General features: G+C 41.2%; 1 protein-coding gene across 1 annotated transcript in view; it reads left to right on the top strand.

Moving 5' to 3' along the window:
- The window catches only part of LOC117438313 (C-Maf-inducing protein-like), a 203,529-nt gene that overhangs the window by 133,339 nt on the left and 47,894 nt on the right, over positions 1-22,296 (top strand). The window contains exons 4-10 of the mRNA XM_034073862.1: positions 12,346-12,507; positions 13,727-13,765; positions 15,650-15,712; positions 16,237-16,317; positions 18,090-18,193; positions 18,761-18,865; positions 19,568-19,921. Of these exons, the coding sequence (XP_033929753.1) occupies positions 12,346-12,507; positions 13,727-13,765; positions 15,650-15,712; positions 16,237-16,317; positions 18,090-18,193; positions 18,761-18,865; positions 19,568-19,921 (908 nt within the window). The remainder of the gene's footprint in view (positions 1-12,345; positions 12,508-13,726; positions 13,766-15,649; positions 15,713-16,236; positions 16,318-18,089; positions 18,194-18,760; positions 18,866-19,567; positions 19,922-22,296) is intronic.

The following is a 22,296-nucleotide window of genomic DNA, read 5'->3' as shown; positions in this document are numbered from 1 at the left end:
GAGTGAAGATATAGAAGGTACACACCATGGGCCACCGTATGGTTTTAGCTGTGGGATCACAGAAAAGACATGAGAAAGTAGGATGGAAAACCTACCTCAGCTCTGAAGGAACGGGTGAGTGAATTGAAGAAGAGAACAAAGGTCAAGGATGATCATCCCATGAAAGCTGAAGCTTCAGTCTCTGGTGAACAGGTTCCCAGATGGAGTGGAAGAGCTGATCACTATTAGAGGGGCACTGCCACTAGCCAGGTGGAGGTAGGGGACAATGAGATTTACTGGACTGTGTGGATCACATGGCCTGGTATATCAGTCCCACAGAAGTATAAGCCTCTGGTAGATACCAGTGCACAGCATACCCTGCTGCCATCAAGCTGTCAAGAGGTGGAACCCATTTATATTTCTGGAGTGACAGGAGGATCCCAAGAGTTGACTGTACTGGAGGCTGAAATCAGCCTGACTGGGAGGAAGTGACAAAAGCACCACATTGCGAGTGGTCCAGAGGCTCCAATCACAGAATCACAGAATCACAAGGGTTGGAAGGGACCTCAAAAGATCATCTAGTCCAACCCCCCTGCAAGAGCAGGGTAACCTAGAATATATCACACAGGAACTTGTCCAGGTGGGCCTTGAATATCTCCAACGTAGGAGACTCCACAACCCCCCTGGGCATCCTGTTCCAGTGCTCTGTCACTCTCACAGTAAAGAAGTTCCTCCTGATGTTCAATGCATGCTTGGCAGAGACTGTCTCAGGAGAGGGTATTTCAATGACCCCAAAAGGGGGGCTTTTGGTATTGTTGCTTTGGAGACAGAGGAAATTAAGCAGAAATCCACCTTGCCTGGTCTCTCAGAGGATCCTTCCTTTGTGGGGTTGCTGAAGGTCGAAGAACAAGTGCCAATTGTGACCACAACAGCACACTGGTGGCAATATCGCACCAACCAAGTCTCCCTGATTCCCATCCATAGACTGATCCGTATAATGGAGAGCCAAGGAGTGATCACTAGGACCTGCTCACCCTTTAATAGCCCCAATATGGCCAGTGTGGAACTCTAACAGAGAGTGGAGACTTATAGTAGACTATCATGGCCTGAATGAATTCACACCACCCTTGAATGCTGCAGTACCAGACATGCTAGAACTTCAGTATGAACCAGAGTCAAAGGCAGCCAAGTGGCATGCCACAACTGATATTGCCAATGCATTTTTCTCAATTCCTTTGGCTGCAGAGTGCAGGCCACAGTTCGCTTTTACTTTGAGGGGCTTCTAGTACACTTGGAATTGACTCCCCCAGGGGTGGAAACACAGCCCTACTATCTGTCATGGACTGATCCAGACTGCCCTGGAACAGGGGGAAGCTCCAGAACACTTGCAGTACATTGATGTCATTATCGTATTGGGTGATAGTGAGGAAGAAGTTTTTGAGAAAGGGAGGAAAATAATCCTAATCCTTCTAATAGCTTACATGGAGTAAGTGGGTTGCCCAAATTACACAACAAGCTCTGGTAGGAAATCCCAGTCATCCAGGAATTCTAGAAGTCATCATAAGAGTGAATTATTTTTGGCCCGGTGGGCCCACAACGCTTCAGACTATCAGAGCAGAGATGCAATACATAGCTGTGCTCATGATCGAGAGGTGGACTTGGCAGTGGACACTATTGCCCAGGTGAGTCACGATTGCAAAATATGTGCTGCAATTAAGCAAGACAAGCGGTTAAAGCCTTCCTGCTATGGAGGATGATGGCTGAAGTAGAAATATGGGAAAGCCTGGTAGGTTGACCAAATCACACTCCCACCAACCTACAAAGCAAGCACCATGTGCTTACCATTGCGGAAGCAACCACCGGAGGTCTGGAAACACACTGTGCTCCATACATCTGCCTGGAACACTATCCTGGGCCTTGAGAAACAGATTCTGGAGTGACACGGCACCCCAGAGAGAATTGTGTCAGTCAATTGGACTCATTTCCGGAATAACCTTATGGACACTTAGGCCAGATAGCATGGCATTGAGTGGGTATATCACATACCCTACCATGCACCAGCTTCTGGGAAAGCCAACAGGGATGGCCCAGCCCAATCAGTACGTTTACATGCTGTAGAAGGGAACAAAGTTCCTGTGGTGCACATAAAGAATTTGCTGGGATAGACAGTCTGGATTATTCCTGCTTCTGGTAAATGCAAACCCACTTGTGGGATTGCTTTTGCTCAGGGACCCGGATATACTTGGTGGGTAATGCGGGAAGATGGGGAAGTCAGATGTGTACCTCAAGGGGATTTGATTTTACAGAAAACAGCCAATGAACTCAGTTACATGCTGTTGCCTGCTATGTCGCACTTATATAGCCCACCAACTATATGTCTTCAGGTCACCAGTGACTGGCCCTGACTTCCCTCCTGCCATCATCCCAACAAGGACTGAATTTAGACAAAAACAGACAATCTGCAGTGACCAGAAGTGTTAGGCGGTGTCATAAGCAGGTAACAATCCAGCACTACACACCATCTCTCCTGCTCTGAAAGACTGTTACAAGAGATGGAGCCTGACATCATGGACTGGATGAACTCCGCAGCTTCATAGGGATTCGTCCATGCACTAAGGAGTGATATATCTTTGAGCAGATGTGTATATATATATATATGAGACAAGAACAATGGTACATTTTTTTAAAATGTGGGTTCTGAGCATGATGTGAATGGTATGGAATAAGAGGTGGATACTGTCCTAGGTTCAGCAGTAGCAGTCAATTTTCTCCTTCTTAGTAGTTGGTGCAGTGCTGTGGTTTTGACTTTCACCCTAGGAACAACGCTGATAACACCGATGTTTTTAGTTGTTGCTAAATAATGTTTACTCTGACTAAGGACTTTCTGAGTCTCATGTTCTGTCAGGGAGAAGGGGAAGTCAGAAGGAAGCTGAGGGAGGATACCTGACCCAAACTAACCAAAGGGGTATTCTATACTACAGCATGTCATGCCCAGTATATAACCTGGGGGGAGTTACCCAGAAGGGCTAGATCATTGCTTGATTTGGCTGGTTACCGGCTGGCAGGTGGTGAGCAGTTGTACTCTCTTCCCTTGTTATTTCCCTTATCATTATTATTATTGTTGGTAGCAGTAGTGTTTTTACATTATACCTTAGTTACTGGACTGTTCTTATCTCAACCCATGGGAGTTACATTCTTTTGATTCTCCTCCCCATCCCTCTTGGAGCAGGGGGAGGAAGGGGGAGGCAGGGAGTAAGCTATTGTGTGTGATTTTGAGTTACCAGCTGGGCTTAAACCATGACACTATCCCAGCCTCTCATCCCACATTCTTGCTGAATGGTATCTTTGCAGCACTGGAGCACACCAGAAAGCAGAAGTCCAGAAGGATGCTTAGTCATATTACAGCTGTGTGCAAAGGTGATGGAGACATATATATTTAGATATATAATACGTTTTTGGGACAAGTTGTTCAAGCATTAATGTCACAGCTGCCCATTGTCATGCTGTGTGGCAAGTAAGGAGGCTGCCCTGTTATTGTGGTTTAAACCAAGTCCGCACTCACTCCCCCACTTGCTCCCCCAGCTCCTGGAGAGTTAGGAAGGAGAATCCAAAGAATGTAGCCCCCACGGCTTCCGATAAGAACAGTTTAATAGCTAAGGTATAACATAAATCACTACTGCTACTACTACTACAAATAATAATGATAAAGCAAATAACAAGTGAAGAGAATACAACACCTCACCACCCACCGACCCATAACTCACCCCACCCTGCCTGACCGAGCACCGACCGATACCTCCTCCATCCCCCCAGAGCTCCAGCCCTTCCGGGTTTCTCCCGGTTACATCCTGGGTATGACGTGCTATGGTATGGAATACCTCTTTGGCTAGCCTGGGTCAGGTGTCCTGCCTCTCCTTCCTCCCGGCCTCCCCTCCTCCCTGCAGAGCATGAGGCTCAGAAAAGGTCTTGGACAAACCAAACATTTGAGCAGTAACTCAAAACATACTTGCTATCAGCAACCGTTCCCAGCCTGAAAGTCAAAACACAGCACTGCACCAGCTACCAAGAAGGAGAAAAAATGACTGCCACTGCTGAACTCAGGACACCTGTGCACCTTCTGGTCCCACATCCACTTTGCACTTGGTCAAAGCAGAAATGTGTTTATTCAGTGTTTCATCCTTTTAAATTTTTGTTTCAGCATTCCTTTCCTTTGCAGTCGTTCTGTCCAAGTGGTGTCTGAGCAAAGGACAAACTGTGCCTGGGAGTAGTATCTGTGTGGTTGTTCCAGTTGTGCATTATTAACAGTTGAACCCATTAAATTCTTTTGCCTTTGAAGCATTGTGATCTGCGTGTTTGGGGTTCTTGCCTGGATTAGTGAGATCTGGAACAAGGTGGTAGAGACTGGTAAGGGAAAAAATAAGTGTATGATTGTAGATTGAATCAAGGGGTAGGGGAAGATTATGTTATGGGGAAGCACAGCAATGGGGTATCAACATTCAACTTGCTTGCTAAGTCCCCAGTGCATGTTGGTGGTGCTTTTACTTAGAGGTGCTATGAGCTAGCAAGTAATATGGAAGCCTGAGAATCAGAAGACCTCAGTTCTGCTCTGGTCCTGAACTGCCATATAACCTCAAGGAAAACAGCTTGGTTTTCTTGCTCTGTCTCTCCTTCTTGCTTTAAATCATCAAGACCATGAGCTGTTCAAGGCAGGGACTGTCATTTGGTACATTTATTCAGAGCATAGATTCATGGGTGCCAATCTCAGTGCAGTAAATAATGGTGATTTCATCAGGATGTTTATTTACATGAATTGGCAAAAAAAATGAAGTATTATTTAGTCCTTAACCGAGTGAGAATCAGGACATGTCTAGCTTATAATGTTTCCCCCCATTTCTCTGGCCTGTAGCAAGGAGTTTTCAGGCAAGTGAGCATTAACCAAACCGATTGCATTCAGAGAAGCGACCAAAGTAGAGGAGCTGATGCACTTCAGCATTTATCACTGGCTAAAATGTAAAATGCAGAAAATGCCTTGACCTGAAAATACGGTAGAGTGCAAAAGTTTGCTGCTGTTGTTGTGAAACTGTTTTAGAGAACAGCACATTAGTCTTTCTGTGCAAAACCTTCAGAAGGTCATGAAGAATATGGATACTGCAGCATGAGCAGTCTGAATTCCTTGATTTAGAAGAGTTTCTATAATCTCATCCTGGCTCCAGGCCTTTGCCTGGAATGGGACTTTTTATAGACTTAGTCTTTTCAGGTGAATTGCTTTTTTTCTTCATATTGGTATATGCTGTAATTAGGAACTTGGTTCAGAAGGCTTTCAGTGGATCCTGCTAGTGATTTAAGTCAGACTCTGGCTACCAGGGAAAATTCTCCTAGCAACAAGTTACTCTTGCATATTTTTCAGAATATTGGGAAATAAGTGATGCCTGCTAGTGCTAAAAGCAGAATATGGATCTAGCATGGCATGGGGATGCGTTGTCATCTTTGTTTCCATGAAAGTATTGAGTTAATAGACAGAATGCCAGCAGGTGGTGCTCAAAAATGCATGGTGCAGCTCCTGGGCTTTGTAGGACAAGCTAAGCATGTGGATTGAACATCACAAGCAACTATTCCTGTTTCTCGTGCAGCATTTTAACAAAATGTGCTGCTACAGTGGAGAAGACTGTTCTGGTGTCTGCTCTTTGTGTCCTTTTTTCTTCTGTACACTCTCATTTAGCAAGAGGCACCTCCATTTAACATAAGCACTGCCAACTAGCTTGGCTCAGCCATCTCCACAATGAGCTGGGGAGGGCCTCTGTGTGGGAGGTTGACCTTTTCCCTTTTCTGGAACTGACCTCGTTGCTCAGCAAAAAATAAACAATTGCTGGCAGACACAGCCCTCAAAGTCAGCATATGCGCCTGCAGTAGCTCCAGCTTCTCCAGTAAAGAAGTGATGAGTTACGTTGCTGTGTGGTAAAGGGCTGAAGAGCAGAGCACTAGAATTTAACAGGCTGTTCTGGATTAGGGTTGGCAATTTTTTGTAATGTAATGAAGATATTATTTGCAGATAGGTTCCCAAGAGCACAGAACATTTCCTGGCCACCAGTAGCAAAGTAAAGAAAAAATTTGGTCATAAAGAAGGCTAACTTTCTTGCCTGTTTTGGATCAAGTGTTTTAAGACGTTCCTAATATGAAAGGCCTTGCTAGGGCTGAAAAAGGCAGTTGTTCCATGCTGTCCAATTTTGTGCATTTGTCTCCATTTTTCTTAGATGTCAACTACATCAATGTTATCATCTTTTCTAAGGAAGTGGTGTTTGAGCAAGGACTATGGAGTGAGGCTATTATGGGATTGAAAAACATATAAAGATGTTACTGAAAAAGCTAAAAGTTTTCTAGGCTCTCCTGAACTTTCTCTTCACAGCAGTGTTCAGGAGCTTTTGAACACTGATGGCAAAAAACACTGCTTACAGATTTTTGTCACGTTTGCTTGCTTAATAACACTGGAAAAGTAGTTTTTCACATGTGGACTTCAATTCCTCCTCCTCTAAAAGAGGACTGAGGCTTAGGTCTTTGGGTTTCTGCAAGATTTAATTAGACTGATTTGAGAATGAAGGATGCCCTATCAGTGTCACTTAATTCCCCATGCTGCTTCTTCTGGGTACTTATTAAATTCAGTGGGTTTGCTTTTAAAGTCAGCATAGCAAGATTTTGGAATTACACTATCTGTGTGGTTCTGGCTGGTCAGTAACTAGGAGAGTCAAAGTCCATGTTGCCATCGCTCACATAAATTGTCACAGGAGCTGCTGCTTTTAGTGAAATTCCAGAGAAACTGTATTCCCATCCCAGTATTTTTCTTCTACATGCTATTAATGATGAATGTTGTGTATTTTCAGCAGCTGAAGGCATCTTTTGCATCTGCATCCAGGGGGAATGAACTCCTCACACATGTTGACATGCCTGTTCTCAGATATGGGTTTTTACCAGGCAGCTTTGCTTTTAAGCTTGTGAGTGATTATTGTTTCTCCTTGCTCTGGAATCAGCACAGGTAGAATAAAGCAGATGGTTTGGTGTTGGCTAGGTGCTTGCTGATGCAGAGCAAATTGCTTCTGTAACTGACTGATAGGTTTCAAGCTTTAATTGAAGCTTTAAGCAAGGTGCTCAACAGAGAAAAGCATTCTGATGAGAAAAACAGCAGCGTTTTTGATGATGAGAAAAACATAGACAAAGGTTCAAGATAGCAGAGTTCAACCCTCTTGGGGATGGCTCCTCTATTTATTTATTTATTTTCTGCTGCTTTCCCACCATCATTCCAGACCTCTGTAATGTTGTTTGCAGATTACAGCTTAGTACGTCAGTGCAGCACAACCATTTGTGCTGAAAACATGATGCAGAAACTGATAAGTTTGGATTTTTATTTTTTGGTGGGCTCAGCATGTCTGCAAAGGTAGCTGTTCCCTGATGCTCCCTTGGAGTCACTGTCTGCCTGGTCTGAGCAGCAGCTTGTTTAGGTCTCTCTTGTGTAGCAGGGAGTACAGCTCCTGCTGTCTTTTATGTACATCATCATCATAATCACTTTAATTTTTAATGGACATGTCTAAAAGGGAAAGGAAACTTCCCCTACTCCTCCCTCTCCCCCAAGCAAGAGTGGATTTGACAGCTGAAGAAAGATATTTGTGGTGGGTTGTCTGAGCAGCATCCTGTTGGGCAAGAGGGTTTCCTTCAGCAGCAAAGGGCAGCCCAGAGCAGGCAGCTCTTGTGCTCTGCCAGACCCCACTTCTCATCCAGCTTCGAATTCTGCTTTGAATTTGATTTCTTCATATTACAGAACCAAGGAATAGATTTCAATGTGGAAAAAGTATCTGTTGAGCTAGCTTTGTTTAGTGTCCTCAGTAAGAAAAAAGTTGCTTCAAGTTACAAAGCTGGCTGGTTGGCTTTGAAGTTTAGATTTTACTTAGTTCTGGAGTAGGTCTAACAGCAAGACCCTAAAGAAAGGCACTATATGAATGTGAAATACGAATTCACTCCTCTAAACAAGATAACAAGGTTTTATTGAGGGACAAAGTCAATAAAGCAAAAGCAAACAGTGCTGGGTGCATGACCGTAGCCAGAGGCGCAAATGATTAGTATTTATTACAAGTTTATATACTTTCACAATTCCATTAGTCACATACATATTCATAAGTCCTGCGTATAGGCAGGGAACATTATAACTAAGTCCAGTAATTTATTATCATTAGTCTTCTCCTCTTGGTGTCTGTTCACTGCTCTTCAATGATTGTGGGCAGGGGTCTTGAGGATGAATTAAGCAGTCTTCCTCACAGTGTACTTTTCACCTTTGGCACAGTTGAATGCCCCAGTAATCACACAACTAGCTAAAACCAGCCATATCTGTAATTATTCTGATAACTAGCAAAGATTTAAAACAGTGTGATCTTCCTGCAAAATTTATAGCGGGATGGGCAGACAAGGAGTATCCCAAACTAGCAGATGTTTGGGAGGCTCTGTCTCTAAACTAACTGATAAGTAGAAGGATGGTGTGAAATAACTCATTCATGTTTAGTGGGGTCACTAAATCTTGTTATCTCACCACAGACTTACAACACAAACACTGTTCTTTAAAACTAAAGATACTTTAGAGGACTAGTGTTGTTATAAATTGAGACCACAACGGATCATAATCCAATTAAAATTTTATTAATTATAGCAAGTAGAATATGAGCAAAAACAGCGCTGGACGACAGGGGAGTCTGCGCTCCACCAACTGCCGTACTGAGCAGTTCAAACAGCCCCTTTTTATACATCTTTACTTCTGTGTTCATGTCGGTTCCTGGGTCTCTGGCGGTGATCTTATCAGTGTCTGTTGGCTGTTTGCATAAGCGATTTCATCTTTTTGTTGCCTAATCTTTACATTGGGCTTAACATAAATCTTAATAAACAATACTCTAGTCCATAGTTTCTTACAGTGTGAAACAATTAACTCAGGTTTAGTGGGGCCACTAAATTCCACAGGCTAACAACATAAACATTGTTCTCTTTCTACAACCTAAGTTAAGCTAAAAAGTACTTTATATTTTACAGGCACTAGCTTTTCTTATATCAAGCATGCAAACCCCTCCCCCCCTTCTCTTTACAGATTCTTCTACTATGGGACTCTGTTTTGCTCATCTTGTGTCTTTATCAAGCTTTGTTTTTGTTACTATACACTTGTATAGTTATATCCACATAACCACACCTATGATTTGCAAAAGCCAATACATTTATGTGTTTATCACATGAATAATAGAAAATCAACTCTGATTCAAGTTTCCTAAAGATTCTAAGAAATCTGTAATTATGGTAGAAGTAATGCTGGTGGCATTTGCTCAGTTCTGAAGTTCCAAACACATTTGTTAGTGTCTGCAGTATGTGGTTTCATGTTCCTTTAGCATTACAGTAGCTTAAAATGCACTGAAAGTGTAAACTACTTGCCAGTGTGCTTTTGTTCTTGCATGAATTTAATTTAAAAGATAATTAAATTGCTTTATCAGCCTTTTACATGTCAGCCCAGTGCCACCCTCTTCTCCCCCCTCTAACAACATTGACAAACCCAAGGCATCTGAAATCTTTATTTTTCTGTATTGTTCTCATGTGTTTCAGATAGGGTATAGAGGTGACTGTGTTTTCTGTTGAGCATTAAATATCCTGCCATGGTGGAAAAGAAGCAGTTGATAAGCAGAGAGCCAGCCTGTTCAGATGATTCCTGCAGAGGCTGCCCTCTGCGAATGAAGGAGGAAATGCCATATAGCAGCAAAACTCCAAAACAAAATAGAGCAGGCTGACCCTTTGCAAAGTTCTCTGCCTTTATTACACTGGCGATTGAAAGACCAAAATGTGCAGCTGAATCTGCAAGCTTCACGACATGGGCAGTTTTTGTGATTTTCCTGGAAATGCTGCCTAGGAATGTAAGATCCATTTTTTAGTGCAAAACACTGATGTTTTAAAGTAAAAAAAGAAGCACCAGCCTGTGTTATTTAAGAAACCTGAGTATCTATCCAAACTTCTTGACATCCCTTTGACCAGAGGACCAAATTCACACATAGTGATGAGTGGAAGGGCATATGAACAAAACCAAGTGCTGTGGTCCTGGCAGTTGCTCTCCTCGGGCAGCAGAGCTCCTTCCCTGCTAGCTCTGGGTCCAAGTGTTACATCCAGTGCTGCTCCAGTGCTGCTTGGCTTAGCAAGCCTCTCCTGGTTCCAGTGCACCCTTTAGACTGTTTTGGGGAGAGGCCTTCTAACGCTCGTCATTGTTTCCTTAAACTTACAGAGTTGCATCAAGCCAACTCTGGGGATTTGGGAGGGTTGGTTTTCTCTAAAGAATATTATTTATAATACAAAGCAGCCTCTACTCCAGTTATTTGTGGCAACATGGCTGCTGAGGAGGTAAGAATTGTCTTCTGCTGGTCTGTGGATGGGGCAACTGATGAAATAGCTTTGGGCATGTCCATATGTAGTGCGGGGGTATGCAGAGAACTGGGACATATGGGATTAGGCAGCCAGGAATGCTTTTCTTGAGAGTAGAAATGCTATTGCATGGAAGACTTGGAGACTTTATAAGTTAGTTTCTGTTACAACTAGAGGATGACAGTGTGACTTTTCAGGATCTTTTAAGACAGAAAAAAAAGCCTGTGTGTTTACTGGGATTTTGCACTTTGATGCTATTGATTTTTATTAATTCTAAATGTGAATTCATCAATTAGCAGTGTAGAATAAAGTGTCTATAGAATGATGCTTTGATGGCTTCTCCCCCTGTAATAACGGGTACCTCTTATTAGCATGAGAATAAGGTGCTTACAAGAGGAGATGATGGAAAAGAAAACCTCATATGTCTATACCAATTTCTTCTGTGGAAGAAATAAAAACCTGATTTCCTTTTTTTCACTTTAAGTTTAAAACTCCAGAGCATCTTTCTTTCCATGTTGTTGTGGTTTTTATTTTGTCAATCTAGCATTTCTGGGTAACTCTCTCCAGTTTATATACCGGACGTGACGTGCTGTGGTACGGAATACCCCTTTGGCTACTTTGGGTCAGGTGTCCTGTCTCTGCTTCCTCCCAGCTTCCCCTCCTCCCTGGCAGAGCATGAGACTCAAAAAGTCCTTGGTCAGAGTAAACAACTAAATAATCTCAAGGGTACCCAAAGGCCATTCAGAACCTTCAGAACTCTCAAATGATGCTGTAAATAGGCTGGTGGGGGAGCTGGGAATGTAGGGGAATGTCTCCTTCACAAGTTGACTACCCAAGGAGGGGAAAAAAATGTGAAATTGCTAAATACTTCCATTATATACCTCCCAAATTATAGAGGTGGGACACTAGGAATGCAAGGCAGATCAGTTTCATGATCAATGAGTCTTTTGTATTACAAGTCATTACCATAAAGTACAGAGAAACAAGAACCTTAGCCCAAGTCTCCCAGACGATAAACTCTAAAACATCAAATACAGGCTGTAAGGTATGACATGCTGAAACTGTGAGATCAAGAGCAACAACTTTGAGAGGCAATAAATCAGCATTGTGACGTGTGACTATTAATCCAAAACAATAAATGCTTATCACAAATGTGATTAGACACACTCTGGTCAGATCTGTTGCTATCTCAACCCTTCATACCCCACATTGGGTGCCACAAGGAACTGTTGTAGTTTAAGCCCAGCCAGTAACAGAACCACACAGCTGCTCACTCACTCCCACCCCCTTCCTCTCCCCACTCTTGGAGGGATGGGGAGGAGAATCGAAAGAATGTAACTCCCATGGGTTGAGATAAGAACAGTCCGATAACTAAGGCATAATACAAAACCACTACTGCTACCAACAACAATAATGATAAGGGAAATGACAAGGGAAGAGAATACAACTGCTCACCACCTTCCAACTGATACACAGGCTGACTCGAGCAGTGATCTAGCCCTCCTGGGTAGCTGCCCTAGCTTATATACCAGGCATGAATGCTGTGTTATAGAATACCCCTTTGGTTAGTTTGGGACAGTTGTCCTGTCGCTGCTTCCTCCTGACTTCCCCTCCTCCTTGGCAGAGCATGAGATTGAAAAAGTCCTTGGTCAGAGTAAACATTACTTAGCAACAACTGAAAACATCGGTGCTATCAGTGTTGTTCCTAGGGTGAAAGTCAAAACCACAGGACTGCACCAGCTACTAAGAAGGAGAAAAATGACTGTTACTGCTGAACCTAGGACACATTTAAATGTTTCAAGTACAGCTTTTCAGCAAACAAAAAAGCAAAACTCAAAATACAAAACAGCCCACTTGGCAGTTGCATGTAGGAAGCACATATTCACTCACTTGTTTCAAGTTGTTCATGGTGGTGTCAGCATGACCCTTTCATTTTTCTTGCAGAAGAAGATTTACAAGTACAAGAAGGTGCTCAGTAACCCTAGCCGCTGGGAGGTGGTGTTGAAGGAGATCAGGACACTGGTGGACATGGCACTGACATCTCCACTTCAGGATGACTCCATTCACCAAGCACCACTGGAGATTGTCTCAAAGCTGTTCTTAGAGGTATGACCTCAGTAGTGCCCCTGCAAGACATTGTCCATTTAGACGATAGACAAACAATTAAAAGTTTGTGGTGGGTTTTATTTTAACTTGGGCTTTCAAAATTCTGCCTTTGAGTCTGCTCCTGACTTCTGCTGACTTGAGTGGAATTTGTAATTGCTGGGGAGGAGAATTTCACACTTATTAGGTAGATTTCTAGAAACAAAACAAAAAATTTCTCCTGAGGCTTTTTGTTTGGTTTTGTTGATTGTTTGTGATACATTTATCACTGGTCTGATTCATATCTTATTTAAAGTCAGTGACAAGCCTCCCTTGGACTTCCATTGGCTTTGTTTTCATGACTGATAATTCTTGTAGCAATAATGTATATATCAATAAATTTATTATGCAGCTATTTATTATTACCAGTTCTGTCAAAAAAAAAAAAGTTGTTCTTCAGAGGTTCAGCGGTATCTATCCTCCTTTTATGGCATCTATTTGAAATAATTAACCTTTCATGGACAGGAAATGTAATGCCAAGCAGGTTTTTCATGTCAGTTCTGATGTACAAAGATTTGTGATAGCAAAAATGTTGCTATCTGCTTTTCTTGCAGTAGGCAAAGATCTTAGCAACTCACAACTCTATAACCTCTGAATGGATCATGCTGCTGAGAAAGACAAAAGCAATCTCTTTTACTCAGGTAGTAGCATAGGTGACTTCCAGTAAATTTATTGGCTTTCACTGGTTCTATGATTGAAGAAAAAATTTCAGAAAAACTGCATCAGTTAGTTTGCCAACAAATGGTATACAACACAACAATCCTATTATTAATTTTTGTAAAAACAAACAAAAAAACCCCACAAAAAATAAAACACACACAAAAAAAATACAGCCTGTTGTAAGAAAACATTTTTGAGAAATGTATTGCTGGCTTCAGTTTTCCAAATGATTGAGACCTGCTCTGGCATCCTGGTGTTTGTACACTCAGCTTTCATGGCTGGGGTGACTTGGATCTGAATGTGCTGAGGGAGAAATGGAAGCTTGCACAAGGCCTCATATCAGAGAGTATACCACCTTCTTTAAGAGAATGATTTCAAGGCAATGATTTTTATTATGAAAATAAGGAGTTGCAGTCTTGAGCTTTTCTGCTTGTATCTAGTGGTAGCCAAGAGGACTGTGTATGCTGATGTGCCAATTGAGAGTACTCTTTGCTCAGTCATTTCTTCTATACAACTCTTTCAGAACAACTTAACCACTCAAGACCATGAGAACATTATTGTGGTGAGTATCTTTCTGACAAAATCCAAGGACAAATCTGTATTGTTTGTTAATAGTTCTGTTAATGCTTGCCTCTGCCCCAGTGAAGCATGCAAATGTGAAAGCATTTCCACCAATGCTGGTGAATTTAAGCAGGGTCGCACTCATTTGTTCTACTGGGATTTGTGTGGTTTTGTCATTTCTCTTTTCTTGTTTCATAGATAAGTAACAATAATATTTCCTTGTCAAGAACAGCACATTGAGGGTTAATGGCCTCCTTACTCGGCTACACAGTGCAATTTTCACATCTATATATGTACTTGAAATAGTCAAAACATCATCTCCAGACATGCCCTATAAAACCCTTAGGCTTAGTAGTTTTCTGAGGGGCTAATGTTACCATATACAAAATGTCTCCATTGCTGATGGTATGTGAGCAAGTGATTGTTTTTGTAAGTGTAGATATGTGTATGTGTCATTGCAGTTTAACCCCCTGCTTACTTGATTTATAAAAATATCTTCCTCAACTTTTTTATTTTCTGTAGCTTGCATTTATTTAGACATAGAAATAAGCTAATCAAATGGCATCTCTTTGTGCAACAAAATATAAAATCTCAACATTTTATCAAAAAGGTAGAACTTGGTTCCCCATCACTGTAATTTAATTTCAGTCACTGTCAATTTCCAGATTTACCCAGTAATATAATATAGAACCTCACTACCACCCGATCTTATCACATCCCTTTGACACTTTCTGCAATATGACAAGGTGGCATGTAGCTGCCAGTAGGTGTGACTGCTGCTTGATATATCATTTTAGCTAGAATCAGCCACTGAGATAAGTTTATGAAGTGGTATTTACTTCTCTTTGAGATCTGCTGCAGCTTTCGTTTTACCCTAGTGCCAAGGGCAATTCAGGCCTCAGATATAACTACTTGTTCTGGGGAAAGGATTTTCTAATAAAAGATGCAAAGTGGCCCTGTTGTGAGCAGGAAAGTTGGATTAGGTGGCCTTCTTAAAGAGACAAGAGGGAGGGCAAAAACACAAAGCAATCTGCCTTGGTAAAACTCCTGATGCCATTCAGATAAAATATCTGGTGTTCACTTGCTTAATACAGTGTCCTAGCCACTGTATTTAGAGTCTTATTTTTAAATGGGTACTGGTAATCCCTTTAGCTCAAGACTTGAAAAACCAGAAGGCAGTATCACATAGAGAGAATAAAGTATTCTAGTTCCATTTTCTAATTTACCAAGGAAATAGCAACCACATAAGTTCATTACACCTTCAGTGGCAGGTATGACCTCTAATGCATTTATTAAGCGTAAGCACATTGGTTTGCATAGCAACAGAGAAGGAATGGTTGATCTCAACTTGCACAAAGTTAGATGCTTGATTTTGATAAATAGTGTCCACCAAGGTAAGAACAGTGCTATGGTATTTGTAGTGACTTATTTCTCACAAAAAGAGCTTGAATTCTTTCATAAAGGATGTAAGGATGTGTGTGTATTTATTTTTTTTTTTTTCTTTTGGGGAGATGTTGTAACTGAAACAGGTAGTCTGATTCATCCTTGCTGTATTGCATCCTGAAACAATTGGCTTGCTCCTGTTTTTATTTAAGCCATTATTAAAATTGTGCTTCTTTTGTTGTGTTATATATTTATACTGATACAGTTAAAGGCAAAATTTCACAAAGGGTGCATAGCAAAGGTGTGCTTGAGCTTACATGTAAAATAAACACATGTAAAATAAACACACAGCCCATCTCTAATTTCTATATTGGTGTTTTTGTCATTCCTTTTTAAAAGTGAGCTGCTTTTTTTCCCTCAAGCAAAATATTTCCCTGCAAGATGCTTACTCCAGTTGCAATCCTCTAAATTGTTCTCTCTCTTTCTGTCTTTCTTTTTAAAGGCAACTGCACCTTTGCTGGAAAACAACCATCCTCCTCCTGAACTCTGTGAATTCTTTTGCAAGGTATCAGAACAGCTTTGCTTTCTGAAATAATTGTCTATGAATGTAGTTCTTTGAGGGGGCGGTTGTTTGTTTGTTTTTTTTTCCTATAGTGCCTTACCTCATGCCCAAATTGTTTTCAGCTTTTGGTCAACAACTAAATATTTAACAGCACCATTATGATAAATAGATCCATATTCTTCATGCATCAGATTGCATAGTCATGATGACCCATTTACTTTTAAAACTGCTGGCAAATTTTAAAAGGGGTAGAAGTCTCAAAAACCCTACATTTCAGTGAGTTTTGTGGAGAATGAGAAGCAGGGAAAGGAACTCATGTACTTCATAAGCTCCCGTGGTAATCCTCCATTAGATACCAACAAATACATAGGAAGAAGCAGCATTAAAAGTACCCTAATCCCAGGAAAGATTAATTTAGCCCTTGGATCTTGTTAATTTTGGGGTAATCCATGCATGAGGTGCGAAGCCAGAGGAGACCCCTTTTCATGACTTCCGCAGCTCACAAAATGACTTGTTACTCATTACAGCATTGCCGAGAGCGCCCACGGTCCATGGTTGTGATAGAAGTGTTCACACCAGCGGTACAGAGGATTCTCAAACACAACATGGTGAGTGTACATGTTACAGGAACTTGGTCAGCTTGGAGAAGTTTGTCCTGGGTTCAGCTGTAAGTTATTTTTCTCCTTAGTAGCTGGTGCAGTGATGTATTTTGGCTTTAGTCTGAGAACAATGCTGATAACACACCAACGTTTTTAGTTATTACTAAGAAATGCTTACTCCAATCAAGGACTTTTCAGTCTCATGCTCTGCCAGGGAGGAGGGGAAGCCGGGAGGAAGCAGAGACAGGACACCAGACCCAAACTAGCCAAGGGGGTATTCCATACTACAGCATGTCACGCCCAGTATATAAACTAGGGGGAGTCATCCAGAAAGCCCAGATCGCTGCTCAGGTCAGGCTGGGTATTGGTCAGTGGGTGGTGAGCAATTGCATTGTGCATCACTTGTTTTTTGTTTTTTTTTTTCCTTTTCCCTTTTTAGTTTTATATTCTCTCCCCTTATTATTTCCCTTATCATTATTATTATTTGTGGTGGTAGTAGTAGTTTTGTATTATACCTTAGTTACTGGACTGTTCTTATCTCAACCCATGGGATTTACATTCTTTCAATTCCCCTCCCCATCCCTCCGGGAGCAGGGGGGAAGAAGGGGGAGGAGTGAGCAAGTGGCTGCATGGTTCTGAGTTACCAGCTGGGCTTAAACCATGACAGATGATTTTAATTGCAATACCAACTGTGAAATCACTCACAGTCCCTTTGCTGGATGAACTTACCAGGTAGCCATTCAGTGCTAGCAAAGAGTGACACTTGAAGGCGTGGTTCTGCCTAGGCATTTTTGGTAATTTTCTGTAGCTGTAAAACCTTTGAGATGTTTATATAGGTTGTGCTATAGAAGTGACTGAAACCAAAATGAGTAACAAGGTTTCAGTGATTTGGGAGTGTATCCTCCCTTTTACAGACCTCCAGTTTGTTACCCCTTGTGGCATTTCTTTAAATTTCAGTTGCCATTTATTTTTTCAGTATGACTCTTCTTCCACAGCCAGCTGCTTGAGAGATAACTGGAAGGGCTTGTTTATCCTCAGTGAGCCTTGTTCACCACTTTAAATTTATCTTTGTAGTTCAGTAACACCTGTATAATAAGATTGCACCTGTGTAAATGTGAAGAAATGTGCTGGAACATTAAGCAGACAGCAGATTCTACTTTTACATCTAAAAATATCAGGTGATGTGAGGAGATGCAGGATTTTAGTTAGCAGGTGCTTTTCCGACTGGAGGATTTTAAGAAAGTGAGCTCACCTGTCAAATTCACTTTGTAGCTGGAATAAAACCCCTGGAGAAAGAACTGGTCTCTAGTTTTATACTTGATTGCTTATTGATTGCATGTCAAAAACTTTTTCTCAAAATCCAGAATAGATAGAATGTAAAAAACGGAAGTAAAAAATTATTTTTTTAGTTGCATTTCAAAAAAACTTGGAGTTATGAGTGTAAGCAAATTTGCAAGACAATAAAAATTAATTTCAAAATAAAAGTGTAAAGTGAAGTGTATAAAAGAAATGTAAGTGCAGATGGGGTTTTGTTTTGTTTCATTAAACGTGTCTTTTGTTTCAAGGTGGGTATGGGGGAAAGAGGAGAATTGGCAAGCATGCCATTATTAGTGGGAAGAATGTTACTTCAGCATGGAGTGGTACTGTGCTCTTGAAGCTGTCAGCATAATACAAAGTGAATTTGGTTGTGTTCGAGTTTATTTTTTTTGACAACCCACAATTTTTATGTCCATTGTAGCCATGGTTTCACGATCTTCACTGAGTCTCTACTTTTTGGACAGGATTTTGGGAAGTGCCCTCTGTTGCGGCTGTTTACTCAGGAGTATATTCTGGCTTTGAATGAGCTGAATACTGGAATGGAAGTGGTGAAGAATTTTATTCATAGGTTAGTTACATTTAATTTATAGTATATTTCCAGTCCTATTTACATGCTGGGCTTAAACCACGACACTGTTACTTCTCACGGCCCTGTTTATCTCTTTTCTTGCTGTTAAGAGTAGTTGGTGCTTTTTGTTGCTGGCAAACAGCAAATAAATTAGAAGAGTCCATGAGGCAGTGTTGCTGAAGTTTCTTTTTCATAATTTTATTTTTTATTTTAAAACTAATTCTCAAAATATGGCTGGTGTTTTCTGCCTAGTTACACCCTAGAAGCAAATGAACTTGGCTGTGTGTACATTCTTTTTATGCATTTAGACTCAGAGCCTCTCCAAAGAAATTCCCATTAACTTGGGACCACATAATGCCCAGTCATGGTGAAATTTTGGGGGGGACTGTAGAGATACATTTCATAAACAAGGCCATTGGGTAGGGATTTACAGGGTTAAAATAACTCTGTTATGGCCCTTCTGAAGTTTCCCAAGGCAGTCTATACAGTTCTGGCATCCCATTCTGTCTGACTGCTTTTGCCCACAGAAATCTTTACAATTATTTCACCTTGGGTTTTGTTTTTCAGCATGCATGGTCCATCTGGACAATGCCCCCATCCCAGAGTCCTGCCAAATATTGTAGCTGTCTGCTTAGCAGCCATTTATTCATGTTACGAGGAATTTATCAACAGGTCAGTATGAATTCCCAGTTGACTGCATGTTACTCACTTCCAAACACATGGCATCTGTAAACAAGGTCAGTGTGAGCATGGGTGTGGGTATGTGAGAGCATGTCTTTTCATTGCTAGCATTACATGTGGGAATTCTGGTCAATCATATGCATGTTTTTGGAGATATGTGATTATATTTCAAGCTCTGTGCTTGAAAACTTGAAAGATGCTGAACCTTCATTCACTTGTACTCACTGAAGTATGTTTTGGGGCAGTGAGCATGACAATCTTTTATTGCACATCTTTAGCTCTCATGCTTGAAAATGGGGGAAGTGCTGGTGCTGCCAGGAGCTCAGCAGTTACTGCAAGTTGCAGTAACTTCAGGGATGAAGTTCAACAGCCAGATGTTCAACAGACTAGGATGCTGATCTTGACCACTCTTGAGATATTTCTCTAAGGCAGCCATAACCATCCTTTTCAGGCCAACAGCAGATGAAAGTGCTCAATAAGAGTCTTTGTGAAGTAAACACTACCCAGAGCAGTGTCCAGTATTTTTAATTTATTTCAGTAATTCAATTACATGGAAGAAAGCAATTCAGTGGGCTGCAGTGAAATGCAGTGTGAAATTGCAAAAGATCTTGGCTTCTCAGTGTTGAACTCTCTCTCCTGCTCTCTACTGCTATGTCTGTCTATTGAAATTATTTGTTTATATTTTAAATTCAGTCGAGACAATTCACCAAGCCTGAAGGAAATCAGGAATGGCTGCCAGCAGCAATGTGACCGAAAGCCTAATCTGTCACTCCGCCTTCTTCACACAAGTCCTGACCTGGTCTCTCAAGAGGCCATCTTGACTGAATCCTGTCTCAAACCAGTTATTGTCACTTCAAATGAAATTCACATGGAAGTGGAGTGCAACAACACAGCTAATCAGAAGATGATAGCCAACGTTGGCAATGACAGTGAGCCCAACCTAATTGACTGCTTGATGGTCAGTCCTACCTGCAACGCCATGAGCATTGAGCTGAGTGCCCAGGCAGACAGGATCCTTGGCTGTTATGTTGAAATTCTCAAGATGCTGTGAGTAACTATTCTAAACAGGTTTTTGAACAATGTCATCTTAACAATGGAGGCTTTTCCCACAAACCTGTCATCTTCAACATCTGTGGCCAGCAAGCACATGGTTATAAATCTTAACCCCAGCTCTGAAGAGTCCAGCCTTTGAAAGAGATATCTGGCACTGCTAGTATGTTCTAAAAATAGCATTAGGAAGATGAAAATGGAAAGCTTATTTGTATAGTGAGCCTCAGGCATATTACAGAAGATGAGATATTGGTGCCAGTGGTTTCTGTTTTGTTCTTGCCCACCAAAAAAATAAAAGTCAACTTATCTCTAGAAAAAGACAGGCCTGTGCTAGGCTCAGTGCCTGAGCAGTGATAGGCAGTGGTGCTCCCCTAGCTTCAGCAGGAGTTGGATGAGGTCAGCATCTTGTCTTCCACTTAGGTGTTTTTCCTTCACATGTTTGTAAAAGTTTTATTACTTGTTTGGATTTACTTGTATTAGAGTGGAGCCTCTGTTTGTCAATCAGTTGCTTTGATTCAGCAGACCTGTATTAGTGAACAAATGCTCAAATAGCCTTTACAAAATGATGGCTCCATGGTTTCCTGGGAAGCAAATCCTCTGAATATCTTGAAAAGGAATATAAAATAAAAAGTTCTTCAGGAAAAGCTTGTTTTTCTCCTTAATAAATAAATTAAAAAGAGAAAACAAAAGGTGGACTGCAGAATGGAAGCTTGTAATAGAAGTGTAGTAAAATAACCCCAAAAAAAACTCTGTTGACTTGGACAGCCAGCTCTGCTACTGAGTTGCAGTATGCCTTTGGGCAAAAATGTTATATATCTACATTAATTATTTTTAAGCAATGGAGGATTTTGTGAAAGTTTTGTCCTACGTTTCAATTTTTTTCAAGATATATAGTACCAATCTGTAACACAATTCTTTAAATCACTGCAGGGCTGGCTTGCAAATACATCCATAACATCCACACACTCAGAACTGTAGACAGGACAGATGAATCTAAGATACTGTTCCTATTAGATTCTTGAGCAGGAAGTTGCTTGAAAGCTAATTTTATGGGTTTGGGGTTTTGGGAGGGGGGGGATCTTCTTTTTGGTGGTGGTGGTTTTTTGTTGTTTTTCTGTTTGTTTGGGTTTTTTTTCCTGGCCTAGCCTAGCTTCTTCTGCCTTTAGAAAAGTTTTATAATTAATGTTTTCTTCCTACTGGCATGTTCTGCAACTCTTTTTCGTGGTGATACTACAGAACTGGTGCAACTCTCCTCAGATTGCCTTGCCAGAATCCACAATCTGCTTGAGAAGTCACAACCTATCAGAGTACAGGATGGTTTCTAAGGCAGAGCCACTGATTTGGGTTCCCTTTCATTCCTATTCATCCCTTGATTTTCTTCGGACCTGAAAGCATTAATGCAGAAATGAGTTCTGCTTATTCTGCCAATGGTTTGTTGGGAGGTTTTAGATAAGTTGTTTGTTTTTGTGCCTCAGTTTCCTTATCTTTAAAATACAGGTAAAGGTTTTGAGTGTTGATTTTTAAACTCCTAAACCACTGATAGAAAAGCATTGTAGAAGAGCTGGTAGTTATTGACAAAAAAGCAAAGTAATGCTGTTGCGATGCTTATTTCTTGCATGCTCAAATTCTTATTGAACAATGGCTTTTAGGTGTCTGACTCAATATCATCATCAAAACAAAGGAGTCACCAACAATAATATCTTTTTTTTACATAATTAACTTAGGACAGCAGGGAATAATTTATTTGGGCAGATTTTAGTTATTGAAAGTCTAGCAAATAAGGTTTCTTAACAGTATCTTCAGCAGAGGACATTTTATTGTTCACCTAACTCCTACACAGTCCTCCTCTGGACTTACTCCAACAGTCTTTCTTCTGTTGAGGACACCAAAACTGCACATAGTACTCCAAGTAGGGTCTCACAAGAGCAAACTAGAGGGGAAGAATAATCTCCTTTGACCTGCTGGTCACGCTCCTATTGCTGCAGCCCAGAATATGGCTGGCTTTCTGGGCTGAGAGCTCATGCTGCCGCTCATGTTCAGGTTCACATCAATCAACACTCCTAAGTCCTTCTCCACAGGGCTGCTCTGAATCACTTCTCCACCCAATTTCTAGCTGTGAAATCTTTTGGTTCATCACATTAAATTAGAGGTTCTGAAAGCTGTTTAGTGCTGTCTAGCACCTACTTGCATGTTAATGTTTCCATGTATTAGAGAATTTCTTGTACAGCCAAAGTTGTGCTTGAACAGCACAACTGTGGTTAGAGACATTTACAGTAAAAGGGGCTGTATGTCCTCTTCCTTGGACTGGAACAGGTCTCCACTGCTCACAGATGGTGTGATAGTATCAGGAAACAGCGAATGCAAGTTTGCCG

Source organism: Melopsittacus undulatus (genome assembly GCF_012275295.1).
Source record: "Melopsittacus undulatus isolate bMelUnd1 chromosome W unlocalized genomic scaffold, bMelUnd1.mat.Z SUPER_W_unloc_9, whole genome shotgun sequence".
NCBI classification, from domain to species: domain Eukaryota; kingdom Metazoa; phylum Chordata; class Aves; order Psittaciformes; family Psittaculidae; genus Melopsittacus; species Melopsittacus undulatus.
Note: the sequence above shows the minus strand (reverse complement) of the source record. Positions and strands in the feature narration are given on the sequence as shown.